We start from the raw sequence: 18,896 nt of genomic DNA, 5'->3' as shown, positions 1-18,896 counted from the left end.
CTTGATGAACGTATCTTTTCTTTTATGTACACTGAGAGCATATGCACCAAGACAAATTCCTTGTGTGTCCAATCACACTTGGCCAATAAAATTCTATTCTATTCTATTCTATTCTATTCTATTAGACCGATGTGCAAATTCTGCAGCTCTCTCAATTTTTGGTAAATAAAACATTAAAACAAAAGCCTGGGGATTGGAGAAAGGAAAATAAGGAGATGACTTAATACTGAACTCATAAAGTCAAGATGGAACACGGAAGGAGACTGGGGACTGGTGTACTGATAATTTTGGCTTGTATTCAAGACTTCATTTAGAATTGTGAGGATGTGAAAACAATGGCAGAGCCCTTGTTTTTAAAAATATAAAATCCAAGAATTACTCTCACCGATTTTCATCCTTAAGCAAAACATAAGAGTCCTTGATAAATAGGAAAAATCAGTAAACTATAACTTGTACTATAATTACTACAATTGATCTATTATATTTACTTCTTACTTTGTAAGACCCCTAACATGCACGCTGACTTCCAGGGATCTCTTGATGCTTATCTTTTAACTCACTTGCAATTTTATCTGCTGATGGGAAACTTCTTCCATCTAAATTAAAGGAAAAAATGCAATACTGTCTAGAGTGACTAGACTAGAAGAGTTGTTGCTGTCAGCAGTTTTTTATCTGAATAAATGCAAGTACAGTGGGTGCAAGGATTTAGAATTGAAGGAGGATAATTAAATCCTACCACCACCCATGTCATTTTCTTAACTTTAATCAGGTGTCAAAATCAATTAACAGAATTGGAAATAAAAATGCAACTTCTGTTCCAGACAGGTTTTGCACAACAGAAAACAGTAGCTACATACTACCAGCTTTCCCAATGGGTAGCAGCAAAAATATAATTTGATTTCTTTAAGTTAGTAACTACTTTCATGTATTGCAATCAACTATTTCTTACTGTCCGTACACCTCTATAGTAGCAACACAGAAATCCTGATATACAACTATTTTTCTTCCTTTCTCCATGAATGATGTCATATTTCTGCTTTCCAAAATGCTTACTTGATGCAGTGCAGTTAATCCATCTTCATTGCACAGATCGGGACTGAAGTCGTTGTTCAATAAATAACAGACTGAAAGAGACAAGGCAAAGATTTATCCTCAGGAAGGTTTATTACACTTTATACTTAGATGGAACAAACAATTGGCCCCAAAGGGAGCCACTATGTCTAAAATGCACAATGAAATAAGCTGAATATGCTTTATATTATTGAATACAACAGAACAAACATCATTTTAAATCTGAAAACTTTCACTCAACAATTGTTTTAAAATCTATCCACTATTCAGACATCCCCAAAGGCATTGTTATAGCATGCTATAGCTCTAGCATTTAATTAACATCAGAACATTTGAGATATGAATCCTGTTCAGCAGTCACAATTACCAGTTTCATTGCTTCAAATCAAGAACTAGTAATGTGATGTCCTTCAAAGTTACTGAACTTCAGTTTTGGTGACTTTAAACCAGTATGGTCAATGGTGATATTTATTTATTTATTTATTTATTTAATTAAACTTTTATACCGCCCTTCTCCCGAAGGACTCAGGGCGGTGTACAGCCTACATTAAAACAATTAATATACACACTAAAATAACAATTAAAAAAGACTTGCACTTCAACAATATTTGAAAGGTTGCCCAAGTATATTTTTTTAAAGAGGACCTCAAATATATCTCTTGTGATATGTCTCAACTATCCTGAATTAGATAATTAGAAATCCATAGAAAAATGAGAATTTTGGAAGCAAATCTTAATTGCTCATCTACGTCAGGAAGCCGGTATAAGATGCAAAGCACTGATTCTTCACTATCAGATATCAGGTTCAAACGATTCAGAGACGCTAGAAGCAGAATAATGAAACATTTGTATTTTTAACAGGGAAAGTGCAATGAACAATGGGAAACTATTGTACATATAAATGGAAAAAAACAAACAAGAGGATGAATTTATGTACTTTGGTAGAATATTTATTAAAGAGATAAAAATGGGTGGAGAAATTTTGAGATGTGCAAATGTTATAGAAAGATAGTGGTTTATTGCAAAAGATGAATGCTTGTCAAGACAAATGAAAATGTCTTTGTGCAAGGGAATATTTCTGCCTACTTTGTCATATGGAACTGATGGTTAGGTATCTCATAAAAATATAAAACATAAACCAGGGGTGAAATCTACTTAACTTTCCTACCGGTTTGGAAGTAAGCGCACGTGTCACATGCACACTTGGACTCTCTGCGCATGCGCAAAAGTTTCTGCCCATGTGCAGAAGGTCAAAAACAGGTTACTTCCTGGTTAAAACCAGGAAGTAACGACATTTGGCTGGGTGGGCGGAGCCTCGTACTGCCGCCACTACCAGTTCTCCGAACCACCTGCCACCGCCGCTACCAGTTTGACTGAACCAGTCCAAACCAGTAGTACTTCACCCCTGACATAAACTGTAGGTGGTAGAAATTGAGGCCCTTAAAAAGAATGCATGACAAAGCAAGGGTGAATGAGTGATGAATGAATGTGTACGATATACAATATTAATGACCAATATGAATAAAATATGGGCTGTTTTATAATAACAATTAATTAACATCAGTTTCCTATAGGATGAAAGCCTCTTCACTGAAGGTTATAGACTTTAATTGACTATGTTATTCCAATCTGGTGTAGATAGATACTTATCAGTTTTCCAGTCTAAGACTAAGACAGATTAACTGGCCCAAAATGACCCAGCTAGCTTTCACAGGATTACAACTAGATATCCCCACTCTTAGTCCAGCATCACTAACCACTAACATAAATATACACAGTAGTGTAGTATGAAGGTTAAGTGATTATAGGTGTCCTGAGAGAGAGGAAGATGGAGAGATATTAAAAATATAAAGAACAAAAAGCAATGTATGCATAAATATATGGAAATGGGGGAGCCAAGGATGGTTTACAATAACAGGAAGGTAGCACAATATAGTGTTATTTCCCTGTCTGTTACTTCACATTGCTAAATATTGTTTACGCCAAAAGTAAGTAGCATGATTGCCATGTACCATTATTTTTATAAATGTAGAGGTTGTCCTTGCTTAATGACTTCTCATTCAGCGACTGTTTGAACAATACTGAACAAGTGGTTACGATCACCCTTCGTATTTATGTTGGATACAGCATCCCACAGTCACATCTGGAATGATGCCATTTGTCACTTTCTTTGCTTGCTTCCTACAGGAAAAGTCAGTGGGAAAGCCAGCAAGAGATGTTGCAAAAGGCAAACACACAATATCCTTGTGTATGTGTAATGTGTCATAAAAAATAATTTACCATCTGCACAGCCTATGTGCCTATCACACAGACACCAATACCTAGTCTATATCTGTATCTATATCTCTATATATTATGATTTGTTTAGATTAATCTTTCCTATTTTGTTGCCTTCCGCATGCATTGGTCTACATCTGACAACATGACCCTCTAACTGGGGATGAAAAAAGCAGCAGTTCATCATCTGCACATCTGAAAGGTGCTAGACAGAAGAAATCTGGGTCAGGCATTTTTCTTTCTTGAGGGTGCATGAAAAATGGTCAGCTTTTGTTAATTCTATTTAAAACACCATCATCAGAGAGAGAGGGAGAGAGAGGAGAGAACTAAGATTTGGGAAATACTTTTATAAATTCTTTTTAGGAAAAACTTTAAATCTTCCCTAAATAACCAATAGCGTTTGCAAACATATACTACAATAGACTTTCACTTTTCCTTATGATGATCCCCCTGTCCTTTCCTTTCTCATCTGAACAATGCATTTTGTATATTTTTCAACTCATCTAAAGAGGCAGTTTATGCGACCCAGAAAGTATATGTGTTTCTCCTGCCCTTCTTGAGGAGGAACTGACTAATAAATGTGTCACCCACCAGTGACTCTGGTTTTTCTGATTTACTCTGAATACAACTTCCATTAGGATTCTTAATTCAATCTGGCTCATTTAAAAGCCATTGTGGGCTAATGACAGGAGTATCTGTAATCACATTGGGTCTGCTTCCAGTGATATAGCCATGTTGCAACATGAAAATTAAATTTTATCAGTTCTTTTTGCTTCCCTTCTATTTTACAATATATTTCAGAAAATAAAAATAAACTTGCCTGTTCTGTTCTTTCCTCTACCTCATATTCTTTAGCCCTTGGGTATACACTTGCCTCCACAAATTTTAAGTAATGTTATACCTAATTTGCTGAGCGGGCCACAATGCAAACAGGTTTTATCCAGAAGAAAACACATGGATAGAAACAAAGATTTTGGTTTCTTATTCCTAATATTTGTATTTTGTTTTTGATTGAGGTTTCCGGACCATTTATTAGAGCAATTTAGGGATTTTTTCCTCCATTAATGTAATCCAATTAAATAGCCATATATGCTTGCGATCATCCCTACATATTCTGGAAGTGAATTTGGCATTGACTGTATTTTTATGAAAGGATACTTTTTTCGTTTTATATAATCACTAATTAATTATATTGGATAGTATTGTGGTGGCCAAGATGCATAGAAGCTAAAAGGAGGAAAATTGACCTATTCAAACCCTTTTTTCTTCTTCATACAAGTAGTTCATTTACTACAATGTAGCTGCTGACGATGACCATACAATTTCCTTTGTCTGCCCCCCAAAAAATGGAAGTAGGTGCAGCAAAGATTAGATGTGGCAGCTCATTACATAAAATCTCTCTACTGTTCTTCCCAGATATCCTTGTGCTATAAAGAGGTTGTATTGTGCTACAAGAGGTTGCCAAAAAAAGAGGTCAACTTATTTTCCAAAGCATCTGGAGGAAGGACAAGAAGCTATGGATGGAAACTAATCAAAAACCAAGCTTGAACTAAGGAGAATTTTCCTGACAGAAAAATCAATCAGTGAAACAACTTGCCTTCAAAAGTTGTGGATGCTCCATTACTGGAGATTTTTAAGACAAGACTGGGCAGTCACTTGTCTGAAATGGTATAAGGTCTCCTGCTTGAGCAGAGGGCTGGACTAGAAGATCTCCAGTGTCCCTTCCAACTTTGTTATTCTGCTATTCTGTTACTATATGTCTTCCTTCGCAGTTTACACAGGTAGTCCTTGAGTTATTATTTTATGTACACTAGAGCAGATGCACCAAGACAAATTCCTTGTGTCCAATCACACTTGGCCAATAAAAAATTCTATTCTATTCTGTTCTATTCTATTACGACCATAATTGAGCCCTGCAATTACAATCTTAAATTATGATAATTATAAAGTGGGACACCTCGTGATTGGACCCAATTTACAACAATTTTTTGCTTAGTGAATGGGATGGTCATAAAGCAAATGCAACAGTTGTGAAGCCAACACTGTGGTTGTTCAGCAAACCCATTGCTGACTACGGGGTGATTTTTAGAGGAAACCTGAAGTAAACACTGGTTTCCAGAAAAAATGTCATAAATCAAGTCAAATGATCAGAAGTCATTCCAAACTGCCATAAATGTGGGCTGTTTACCAAGTGCTCAAAAATGGTCAAGTTATTATGGGAGGGATAGATATTGGACCTTTGAAACCAGGTTGTAAGTCTCTTTTTCAGGGTCTATTATAACTCTGAATGGTCACTAAGCAACCGGTCACAGGTTGAAGGCTACCTGTTTTAGACAATTACTTAGAAAGAAAAAACAAAGTTGTGTTTTCATACTGAGCTATGATTTCCTCAGTAAATAACGGCTGAGTTCATACATTTCATGCCAAAACCAAACAGAGCACATTTCGATTCAGTGCACTGTTTGAAGTCTACATACATATATTGGGAATGTTATTCATAATCCCCAGGTGCAAATATGGCTCTGGGCAATGGTAGAGAATGGAATATCTGAACAAGTCACCAGAAAATAGCAGGAGCCCTTAAAAACTGTTTCAAAACATTTTCACACTTGATCTTGGCCAAAAAGGCTGAGAAGCTTTTCTGAAATACAAGTTGCTAATCATGACGATGTTGTTGATTCATTGAATTCCATTTATGATTTATTTTAATGCAGTCTTACAAAACATACGAGGGCATAGAAAGCCCTGTACTTTTCAGAACCAATTTAGGATAGTTTCCAGTAGATGGAGAAGATAACTGTGCAGGTAGGTTTAAATAGGTTTGCATTCTTGCTGGCTTGGCTATGATATTGTTTTGCTTTCCTGCTGCATTTCAAGAACATTTGTCAAGATTTTGCAACAAGGTGACAGCAGTATAGCAAAAGGGACTTCAAGTGTGTAAATAAAGACAAATTCAATGCCAGGTGGACATTATTTGGCTACTTCTTCTTCTCATTCCCCAAGAAAATCTTGGGAACTTTAGTTGTATAAGATACTTTTAAAATGGAATTACCATGTTTACCTGTCTTAAATATTTTGAATGTTGAAATAAGCACTTGGCCTTATTTTCAGGGAGGTCTTATTATTTTGGGGAGCATGGAGCAAGACGGGAATCCTCTTGCCATCTTACCTGATTTCCAGCTCTGTCTCCCTAACCCTAACCAGAGGAAATGGCGAGGACCGGTTGTGCATGCCTTTAAATAGTTTCGGGGAGGGCTTATTATCTGGGGAGGTCTTATTTTCAGGGAAACATGGTACAGTTTTGCAACAGGGTGACAGCAGTACAGCCAAAGGGACTTCAAGTGTCTAAAGAAAGACAAATTCAATGCCAGATGGAAGAAAATCCTGGGAACTTTAGTTGCATAATTTTAAAAAAAAAATGGATTTACAATTTCTAGGCTTTTGGCAAGACACCAAATCAAAACCAAAATAGGTTCCTAGTGTGAGGACTAAATATGCCAACAATGCTAACTTAAGAAAAGTGACCATTTAAGATACTTAAAAACTAATCCATTTCAGGGTTTCCTCTTTTATAAGTAGACCCTCCCATTTTAAAAAGAGGGAAATAGTGGCTGCTGAAGCAAGTGTCCCTCAAGAAAACTGAGGGATGTGAGAAAAGGTTAGACGCTGAATGAAGGTGGCACCCCACAAAAGAAACTAGCACTTGGAAACTAGCAGAAATAATTGGAACAACAGGTTTATACAGAACACATCATTCCAAGTTGACCATATTGTGTATCAATGTGATTAACACTACCTACGTAGCACATTGGGAGGTGAAAGCAGAACACCTAAGGCTATCCTTAGACTGACTCAATGGCAAGTAAATAATAAAATGTAGGTAGTGTGAAGATGATGTTTCTCTGGAAATAGTTAGCAGGCCAAATCACACAGATTGTGGATAGGGTTTTTTTCTGGGATTTGGAGAAAATCCGGTGGGATTATTTGCTCTAGAAACCAGGTCTGAACTATTTTAAAGCTTAGGCTACACATTTTGGGTTTGGTTTTTTTAAAATGAGGGAAAGGAAAAAACTGTACTGATTTTCAATGTCAGTAGTCAGACAGGGTTCTGATAATTACCCATTCCTGCTTTAAATTCTTCAGAAGACAGAATGAGAGAGTGGTAAACTCAGGGGTTGCAAAGGTTTTTGTTTCACTAAAAGATTCTACTTTTAAACTCAGTGGCCTAGTTTTGCATATTAAATTGTTGCAAGAGCAGTGCATCAATAAAGTTGAAGACAGTACCTTCCTAATATACTTGGTTACCCTTGGACAAAGCTTGTTTATCAGAATTGCAAGACACATGATCAGTCTTACCCGTTAAACTAGGAATCAAGACATTGCTGAACAGTTCTCAATGCCCTTAAGTCTCTGGACTATTTCCTGCCTACCTTACACTGCTTGTCTCTAAAATGCCTACTATCACAATATTGAACAGCTGTATAAGGATTTGAGCCCCAGGGCAGACTCTGTTAGTTGCCAAGAACATGTACGAGAAGTAATTTGACACAGTTAAGATAAACTGCTAGACAGTTGCTTCATTTCACAGCCCTCTCTCTCCTGGCTTTCAAATTCATGAATGTCTCTACTTCTCAATTACTTCTTTATCCTGAGAGCTGTTCCTAGAATATGGTGACTTGACCTTTCACCAACATTACAGAACTTCATGTGTGTTCAGGCTTCAGCTTGCAAATTTTGCAAAAGGTTATTATTATTCAACAAACAAAACAAAAAGGCAGTTGGCAGGAAACCATTCAGTATAGCAACTTATCATCTCCTAGAAACATCATTTCTCAAGGTGTTCCATAAACATGACAGTCTTAAATTCATGGTATCGCTGAAGGCTACACTTCACTGATCTTCAATTGGTGGTCAATTACTTGATCCTGATCTGGAAGCAAGCCAAGCAAATTTGAACAACACTCATATGTTCTTATTCTTTTTATTATGGTTTTTGTTTTGCTTTTAAAAAATGTTGAGAAAATAGTCAAAACAACAGATGAAAGGGAAAATAAAACTGATAAGGAGGAAAGCACATGGACAAAAGAAGTTATGTGTTTCCTCCTCTAAATGCAAAGATTCAATTTCAGAGAGTTATCAGAGTTATATAGACACCCATCTCACCAGAAGTGATTCTGGATCGTGTACAACAATCAGATAAAAACACAACATAAAAACAATAATAAAAATATAGACAATCATTGGTGATTTTTTAAAAATCATCAAAAATTAGAGTGTATGTATAATAAGGATTGCAATTTTTTATAATAATATAATATAATTAATAGAATAATATAATATAATATAATATAATATAATATAATATAATATAATATAATATAATATAATATAATATAATATAATATAATATAATATAATATAATATAATATAATATAATATAGGTGAGCCATGAAAGAATGACAAGGTTCACATATCAAACTGAATGCTTGCTTTTGGATTAATATGATACATGAACCCAACCATTGAGGATTGCTTCAAGTTGTGTGTGAACACAGCCAGTGTGGCTTACTCAACCACCAAAATGTTAAAAAGCCATGGTTGTCCTTAATATGAGATTCCAATCTTAGAAATGCCCATCTTTCTGAGTGAGAAAAGAAATGATGGTTTTTAAGGAGCATTAATCTCTGCCCAGTTGCAATATACATAGACTATTTCAAATCAAAGAATTTGCCAGTACCGACTCATCCGACCCACACATGGGAAACTATTTTTGTTGAGGAACTCTGTGTGTATGTGCATGCTTTTGAATCAGCATTGACTACTGGACGCTGCAGTTTTCTTGGTGAGATTTCAGAAGGAGTTTGCTTTCCAGGACTGAGTTCACCGAGCTGTCTTCCTGCCAAAGGTGGATCAGAGCTCAATGTCTTTTGCTTTCTAGCCCAGGGCCTTAATGGCTGTCATTGAGGTAATTTATTGGAAGACAATAAAGGGTAACTACATGAGGGCAATTTATTAGATGTTACATACCAACTCCAAGCCTAGCTAAAGTGAAAATGAATGCCTCTTCTCTTCTACTCTATGCTTTCTCTTTTCAACTGCCACACAAGGGCCGTGGAAGTCTTATCAGAAAATTGAACTTGTTAGATCTTTTAAAATTAGGTATAAGTACATATTAAGCTAGTTCTAATGTAACTCATTGAACTTTCATATATCTTAGTGGTGAAATCCTCCGCGGTTTGCCACCGGTTCACTGCCCGCAAATGCGTGGTGCGCGCCAAATGCACACTTCATGTGCACTCCATGCCAAACACATACTGCACATGCATGCACAGTGCATGCCAATGCATGCTGCGTGTGGAAAAAGGAGACTTAAGAAGGTAAGTAGAACAATGAGGGGGGAAACAGCTGTGCCGCACAATTTAGATTTGCTAAAAAGCAGGATTTCCTGCTTTCTAGAGAATATAAATTGCGCAGCACAGCTGATTGTTGGAAATACCAGTCTGGACAACCCAGTAGCTTTTTTTAACTACTGGTTCGCCCAAACTAAGACGCGGTGGCTCAGTGGCTAGGACATTGAGCTTGTCGATCGAAAGGTCGGCAGCTCAGCGGTTCGAATCCCTAGTGCTGCCGTGTAATGGGGTGAGCTCCCGTTACTTGTCCCAGCTTCTGCCAACCTAGCAGTTTCCAAAGCACGTAAAAATGCAAGTAGAAAAAATAGAGACCACCTTTGGTGGGAAGGTAACAGCGTTCCGTGCGCCTTTGGTGTTGAGTCATACCGGCCACATGACCATGGAGACGTCTTTGGACAGCGCTGGCTCTTCGGCTTTGAAACGGAGATGAGCACCACCCCCTAGAGTCAGCAATGACTAACATGTATGTGCGAGGGGAACCTTTACCTTTACCTTTATCACCCAAACTAGTAGCTTTTTTTTTACTACCAGTTCGGCTGAACCAGTGCGAACCAGTAGCATTTTACCCCCGATCTTAGACTATTTTTGTTGAATTACATATTGTTTAATATACGATTTATTTAAAAAAACTGATTATGCTAAACATAAATTCACAGAATATGCTAATTCAAATAAAAATAAACTACATTATGGCTTAGAACAGAGGTGGGGAACCATGGCCTTTTATGACTTGTGGACTTTAACTCCCAGAATTCTTCAGCCAGTTGATGTCACAAGCCATAATAGGGCCATGGTTCTTCACCCCTGGATTAGAACAATCCCTGGATTAGAACAACCCCTGGATTAGAACAAGGTGTGACCTGAATTAGCTCTTTGACCGGTAATAAATCTCTAGGATTTTCAGAAAGAAGTCCTTCAGGTCTACCTGTAAATGCCAAGATGCGGCCCAGAAAATGGCAGGTGTTTGAAGACAAAGTTACAACTTTTTTTCCTTGGATTGTTTTTTGTTTGTTTGTCTAGTCTTATCCCAATTAAAAAGATTGAAATGTGTATTACTAAACAGCTAGATTCCTTTATTGGACTAGCAATTATAAAATAATTATTTTATAATTGCCATGGATCATGTAATTTTTGAAGGGGTTAGAAACAGTCACAAATTGTTCTTCAGTGCATCAGTAGTGCTGATTATAATCTAAAATTTTGGGCGCCAACAATAAATTTAACCCTCTTTAACCTTATCAACGCCTTCTCCTTACAGCACTTATTTTTCAGCTTCCTTTGAATGTTCTTTTATCACCCTGTTGTTAAGGCTGCCTACACACATAAGAAACTATTTTCTAGACTGTTCCCTCAAGCTTAAAGTCACACAGTGACAAACTGCAATCTGCTCCACTGTTATTAAGTAAAATATATGCCCACACGTCCTGCATTAGGCTTTTTCTGTTTGCAGATTTTCTGTCTGTTAAGAAGGTCTTTTATAACAGAACAAAAAACAAATCACACAAACAACGGAAACTGACTCACTGGTTGGGTGCAGGAAGAACAATGAGGCTGATTGCAGAACAAAAAAAAAAATTGCATCTACAAAAGAAACAAGCGACGGACCTCTTTACATTCTGCCCTGCATGGCATCAATTCCTTTGTGAATATTAGCAAGACACTTTTGCTTATAATTTCAGATCCATTCTACTCGGTCATGTTCATGTGAATGATAACAGCAGTACCTATACACTTACTGAAAACTAGTCTGGAGCTTCTTGAGGAAAGGCAGGCTATAAATATAATTAATTAATTAAATCAAGGCCACCCATCCCACTCTTCAAAACCCCTTCTAGGACTGAATGCAGATGAAAAAAACTCACCACAACAGTAAACACATTTCTTTCCTATGTGTATATTATACATATCTTTGAATATTGTGGCATTGAATAGATAGTTATTTTCATATTCCATAAATGTCCAAATGCCTTGCTGCATATTAGAATTTGTTAGAAAATGAAAAATATGTGTGCAAGACAATATTTCACTTAACCTGGGCTCCAACTGATGCCTCCAAACTCCTGGATTCCAGAACCCCTTCAAATGCATTTCCATATTATGGATTCCCACTATTTTGTGGTATGAAATAGAAAAGAACTAGAATGCAATCTACACAGGCTTAACACTTGGAGGGAAAAGCACATCATTATAGTCTGCATGCACACATCAAGAGCCAGTTTGGTCTAATGTTTAAGACATAAGTTCTAGCCCCACTTTAGGCACAAAGGCAGCTGGATGACTTTGGACCAGTCACTCACTCTCTTCTCAGTCCTAGGAAGGAGGCAATAGGAAAACACATCCAACATCTTGCCAAGTGCAGGAATTTGTCTAGGCAGCTGTTAGGGATCAGCACTAACTCAAAATGGACCAAAACAAACTTAACCCACACCCCTCAATTAAACAAGTGGCCTACTCCTTTCCCCACTTAGAAAAGCTCTTTACTGTTGTGGCCCACCAGCTGCCAGCAGAGGTGGTAGCAGACTTGGACGATGAGGAAGTTGGGGAGGAACTTGGGCCAGTGCTGGAGACTGGGAAAGGCTCTGATGGATGCTCTGCATTAAATGCAGAGATACAGCCCGGCCGTCTGACATTTTCCAGCCACCAGAAAGGCAGCTGCCTTTGGAGGCTGATATGAGTGAGGAGGAAGAACAGCTGGGGCCTGTTCCAGATGCACGTATGTGCAGAGCAGTCAGAAGAGGTAAGCAACAGAGGACAAGGAGTCGACTCAGGAAGCAAAGCACACATGAACGCTGAATGGCCTCTCCCTGGCCAGGAGACAACAGTTTGTATTTCTGAAGATTTTGCTCATCATGTTTCGTGCCACGAAGACTGCTTGCCAGAACTTAATTTGCAGCCTTTCGATTGGGAACTCATGGCCTTGCAATTATTGCAAGGAACGGATAAGGTCTGTATTGCAGTTAACTCCTTGAAGGACTTTTGCCTGGACTTTTTGGTGAGTGAATGCAATTAATTCACAAGAGGTAAATAAAGAGGGAATTTTTGTGACAAGGAGTCTGTTTCTTGCTTCCGCTAAGGCTGGGTCAGAACACCGACCACCTCCTCAAAAGTGAATTTTTCTCCCTTCCAGCCCTGATATAACCCGTCAAGTCACTTTTTAGACTCAAACTACAGCTTATACTGGATAATATTCCATGACTAATACAACTTTCAAGGGCTGCATAATTTATTGGAGAAGTAGCATGGATTGTCAGGCCTGGAAACCATATTAGACTTTAGGTTTCCAGACGCTGCCACATTTTTCTCCTGAGGGGAGGAGGGGGGGGTTGAGGGGTATGGTAACATTCTTCAAGCGGTCAAGGTCGGATGGCGTTCACATCTGCAGGAAGAGTGGCAAGAAGATACTCGAATGAACTAGAAGAACGTGGGATCATGTGACCATCAAAGGGGTCAGGGGGGTGGGACTCTTGGGGTTTGTATAACTGGGAAACGAATCCGGAACTTCAGTTTTGGAATTGCACTCATCGCGTGCCAGTCTCCTCATGCTAGTAAAGAACTCTGGGGAAAAAATGCCTCTGAGTTTCTTTTACGCAGAAGAGGTATTTCTGGAACCTTGACATGGATCTTGTTTATTTAAGCTTTCCTACAATTTCCTAAATCTTTTCCTTCTGAGCATCTATTGTTTGCATCAGGAGGTAGAACTCAAAGAAAGTGGGGTACTTGGTGCTTTCTGAGCTTGGTTGTTTTCTTGCTCCATTACCCAGTTAGCACTGATGATGTTGTCTAGTTGGGTAATGAAATGTCTGCAAGAAAACAACCAAGGACTCCACAGCTCAACTCTGAGCTACAAATATTCTCTTCTATAGGTAATACAAGGAAGTGCCTGCATTTTCCACTTCCCCCCCACTGCTGGAGAGCAACCATCCTACTTGGGAGGAGAACTCAAGCAGGGAGTTAGCCTGGAATTGTTAAATAAACACAAGAGGGAAACATCTGTCACACACACACACACACACACACACACACACGCCTCCAAATATCTTTAAGCCTTATCTAGTCTTTCTCAGTCAAAAGCTGCCAGTCTGGGAAGATTACTGTGGAATTGGCATAGGACAATAAAGTAATCAGATTGGACAATAAAGTAATCAGATTGGACAATAAAGTAATCAGACTACACGTTTGGGTCTGGCATCTATAGACCAATAACTACGAAGGAGATGATTTAAAATTGGAAAATTAGGAGAGGGGGAAAAGGTTAATTGGCCCAACTCTATAACCATACTTAGAACAAGGTATCAAGAACCTAGAAGTGCTTTCATATTAACCATATATTTTGATGTAAGAAGTTTGTCCCAGATTTCCTAGAATCAGAATCTTATTTTTTGTGTGTGTCTTCATATGTTAAAAGAAAGCTGATGTTTTAATGGATTACTTCAATCGATTTTCATTCAAATGTGTTTTATAAGGGTTTCATTTTTTAAAAAAAAGACTTAATCCTGCTCTTGTCCTTGCTCTAAATCCAACATTTTATCTCTGCCCAAAGGCCACTTCCCTTTGAAAGCATAGTAATCTGTATACAATGGAATTGCAATATAATTATTTCCAACACTATCCCAAGCAGTTCCTTTACCTGGAGGCTGACTTGTGAAACCATATATTCTGATGAGCCTCAAAAGCTGTTTATCTCAGCACTACAGTCCAATCCATATAAACAAAAGTTATTTCAAAACATCTTCTAACTTTGGACCTAAAACCTATCTGGAAACAGTATAAAGATATTTAAATAAACTCCAAGCTACAAAGGCGCTGTGAATAATCAGGCAATATATGAAAAATTGAAGTTACCAAACCTGGAAAACTCAAGAAAGAAACTACAAAAGATACCAAAACAGAAGATTTTACTAGTAGAAATTCAATTGGTCTCATTCGAGACAATGACGAATCCGCATATAGACGAGAGGTCGAACGACTAGCCTTGTGGTGCAACCAAAACAATCTGGAACTGAACACACACAAAACCGTAGAAATGGTGGTAGACTTTAGGAAAAACCCTTCCATACTTCCACCTCTCACAATACTTGACAACACAGTATCAACAGTAGAAACCTTCAAATTTCTGGGTTCTATCATATCGCAAGATCTCACAGCTAACATCAAAAACATCATTAAAAAAGGACAACAAAGAATGTTCTTTCTGCGCCAACTCAGTAAGCTCAAACTGCCCAAGGAGCTGCTGATCCAATTCTACAGAGGAATTATTGAGTCTGTCATTTGCACCTCTATAATTGTCTGGTTCGGTTCTGCAACCCAACAAGAAAAACACAGACTTCAGAGGATAATTAGAACTGTAGAAAAAAATAATTGCTACCAACTTGCCTTCCATTGAGGACCTGTATACTGCACGAATCAAGAAGAGGGCCGTGAAAATATTTGCAGATCCCTCGCATCCTGGACATAAACTGTTTCAACTCCTACCCTCAAAACGATGCTATAGAGCACTGCACACCAGAACAACTAGACACAAGAACAGTTTTTTCCTGAAGGCCATCACTCTGCTAAACAAATAATTCCCTCAACACTGTCAGACTATTTACTGAATCTGCACTACTATTAATCGTTTCATAGTTCCCATCACCAATCTCTTTCCACTTATGACTGTATGACTATAACTTGTTGCTGGCAATCCTTATGATTTATATTGATATATTGATCATCAATTGTGTTGTAAATGTTGTACCTTGATGAACGTATCTTTTCTTTTATGTACACTGAGAGCATATGCACCAAGACAAATTCCTTGTGTGTCCAATCACACTTGGCCAATAAAATTCTATTCTATTCTATTCTATCAAAATATTAATCAAGTTGACATTATTTTGTATTTTTATGATAATTGGCCAAAATTGTTATTGTAGGAGGAGAAAGGAGTATTATGTATGTTTGCCATCTTAAGTTAAGTAATAAAAGTGGGATTTTAAGAAATCTAATAAATAAATGAAAATTGGCTATAAAACATTATAATCAATTAATAGAGGTAAAACAATAAATGTATTGCTTTCGCCAAGATCTTAAGTATATGCATTGCTATAATGAATCACTGATGTTATATCTTCTTGAGAAGACTGTAGCACTGTTCAAACAGCAATACAACACTGAATGTTATTTATGAATGTAAGCTTTTTTAGGTAAGTTTTCCATAGTCACTGAATACACTGTGTGTGTGTGTGTGTGTGTGTGTGTGTGTGTGTGTGTGTGTGTGTGTAGCCTTTGCATGAATAGAACCCCCTTAAAATAAAAATAGCACAAAGGTAGTGTATAGGGAAAATGCATATTCCATTTCTTCCAAAGATTTGTAATTCATGGGCATGACTTGTTATTGTGCATTATTGGCTCGCAAAATCTTGTTCATAGATGAAGCAAATAGCACCTCCTACATTTATAAATAAATTGACAGGAACTATCATAACCTGGGTATACACAAGTCTTCTATAGCACATTCCGCGTCAAGTATGTTATAGTGTCATCTTAATTAATAGAATAAGAAAAACAAAATCTGCTAGACCTTAGAGTCTAGCAACCTTAGGATCATGAAAGCTAGGAGAATATCTGCTATCATTGCTACAAACCCTAGAATCTAAAAATAGGTGAATGACAGAAAAAGTGCATTTCATTATGCCTCTGACCCGGCGCAGATCCCAACCGGCTCCTTGGTTCTCCGAGGAGCTGAGGGGATGAAACGCCGGAGAAGGCGCCTAGAGAGTTCCTGGAGGTCCAGCCGTTCAGAGGCTGATCGGACACTAGTTAGATCCTATACCAGGACCTACCTAGTGGCACTGAGGGAAGCGAGGCGTTCTCGCCTCCTCCCTCATTGCGTCGGCAGATAACCGCCCAGCTGCCCTGTTTGGTGACCCGCTCCCTCCTTCACCAGGGGAGCGGGATGACCCGATGGGACGTGCTGAGGAGTTTAACGGTTATCTATACGATAAAATCGTTCAGCTTAGGGACGGTCTGGACCAAAATTGTGGCGATTCAGGCGGGGTATCTGAGGCGGTCTTGGTGATGTTGTGTGGGATGAGTTTGACCCTGTGACTCCGAGGACATGGACAGGTTGCTGGGTAGATTGAATGCCACCACGTGTTTACTGGACCCGTGCCCTCCTGGCTGGTGCTGGCCACTCAGGAGGTGACACGAGGCTGGCTCAGGGGATTACGAGTGCTTCCTTGTTGGAGGAGTCTTTCCGGCCGCCTTGAAAGAGGCGGTGGTGAGGCCCTCCTCAAGAAGCCTTCCTGGACCCGGCTGTTTTAGGTAATTATCGTCCGGTCTCCAACCTTCGCTTCGCGGCGAAGGTTGTAGAAAGTATGGTGGCATATCAGTTTCTCCTGCACCTGGAGGAAACTGTCTATCTGGACCCGTTCCAGTCTGGCTTCCGACCGCTTACAGCACTGAGACGGCTTTGGTCGCGTTGGTGGATGATCTCTGGAGGGCCAGGGATAGGGGTTATTCCTCTGCCCTGGTCCTATTAGACCTCTCAGCGGCTTTTGATACCATCGACCATGGTATCCTGCTGCGCCGGTTGGAGGGGTTGGGAGTGGGAGGCACCGTTTATCGGTGGTTCTCCTCCTATCTCTCCGACCGGTCGCAGACGGTGTTGACGGGGGCAGAGGTCACCCGCGCCTCACTTGTGGGGTGCCGCAGGGGTCGATTCTCTCGCCCCTTCTGTTCAACATCTATATGAAGCCGCTGGGTGAGATCATCAGTGGCTTCGGTGTGAGGTACCAGCTGTACGCTGATGACACCCAGCTGTACTTTTCCACACCGGCCCACCCCAATGAAGCTATCGAAGTGCTGTCCCGGTGTCTGGAAGCCGTACGGGTCTGGATGGGGAGAAACAGGCTCAAGCTCAATCCCTCCAAGACGGAGTGGCTGTGGATGCCGGCATCCCGGTACAGTCAGCTGAGTCCGCGGCTGACTGTCGGGGGCGAGTCATTGGCCCCGATGGAAAGGGTGCGTAATTTGGGCGTTCTCCTGGATGCACGGCTGTCTTTTGAAGATCATTTGACGGCCGTCTCCAGGAGAGCTTTCCACCAGGTCCGCCTGGTGCGCCAGTTGCGCCCCTTTCTAGACCGGGATGCCTTGTGCACAGTCACTCACGCCCTTGTGACGTCTCGTCTGGACTACTGCAATGCTCTCTACATGGGGCTCCCCTTGAAGGGCATCCGGAGGCTGCAGTTGGTCCAGAATGCAGCTGCGCGGGTGATAGAGGAGCCCTCGTGGCTCCCAGTGACACCTATCCTGCGCAGGCTGCACTGGCTACCTGTGGCCTTCCGGGTGCGCTTCAAGGTGTTGGTGAACGTCTTTAAAGCGCTCCATGGCATAGGGCCGGGTTACTTACGGGACCGCCTGCTGCTACCGAATACCTCTCACCGACCCGTGCGCTCTCACAGAGAGGGACTCCTCAGGGTGCCGTCGGCGCGACAGTGTCGTCTGGCGGCACCCACGGGAAGAGCCTTCTCTGTGGGGCTCCGCCTCTGGAACGAGCTCCCCCCAGGACTTCGTCAACTTCCGGACCTCCGAACCTTTCGCCGCGAGCTCAAAACTTACTTATTTATCTGCGCTGGACTGGGTTAGTTTTTTTAAGTTATGGGTTTTTAATGGTGATTTTATAGTTTAGGGTTTTATATTGGTCGTTTGACCGTTTTTAGTCTTAAATTGGCCGGTTAAATATTTCATTTTAAATGTATTTTAAATTTATTGTGTACCTATGTGTTTTAATAAGGCTGTACACCGCCCTGAGTCCTTCGGGAGAAGGGCGGTCTAGAAATCTAATTAATAAATAAATAAATAAATAAAATTCACAAGAGGTAAATAAAGAGGGAATTTTTGTGACAAGGAGTCTGTTTCTTGCTTCCGCTAAGGCTGGGTCAGAACACCGACCACCTCCTCAAAAGTGAATTTTTCCCCCTTCCAGCCCTGATATAACCCGTCAAGCCACTTTTTAGACTCAAACTACAGCTTATACTGGATAATATTCCATGACTAATACAACTTTCAAGGGCTGCATAATTTATTGGAGAAGTAGCATGGATCTTGTTTATTTAAGCTTTCCTACAATTTCCTAAATCTTTTCCTTCTGAGCATCT

The 18,896-nt window shown here is 39.7% G+C and overlaps 1 protein-coding gene across 9 annotated transcripts in view; it reads right to left on the bottom strand.

Annotated features, from left to right (window-relative positions):
• The window catches only part of PPP1R16B (protein phosphatase 1 regulatory subunit 16B), a 141,026-nt gene that overhangs the window by 25,194 nt on the left and 96,936 nt on the right, over positions 1-18,896 (bottom strand). For all 9 annotated transcript variants that reach the window (XM_058174506.1, XM_058174502.1, XM_058174507.1 and 6 more), the window contains one exon: positions 1,054-1,124. In XM_058174506.1, the coding sequence (XP_058030489.1) occupies positions 1,054-1,124 (71 nt within the window). The remainder of the gene's footprint in view (positions 1-1,053; positions 1,125-18,896) is intronic.

Source organism: Ahaetulla prasina, chromosome 3 (genome assembly GCF_028640845.1).
Source record: "Ahaetulla prasina isolate Xishuangbanna chromosome 3, ASM2864084v1, whole genome shotgun sequence".
Classification (NCBI taxonomy): domain Eukaryota; kingdom Metazoa; phylum Chordata; class Lepidosauria; order Squamata; family Colubridae; genus Ahaetulla; species Ahaetulla prasina.
This window is presented reverse-complemented; position numbering and strand designations above follow the sequence as displayed.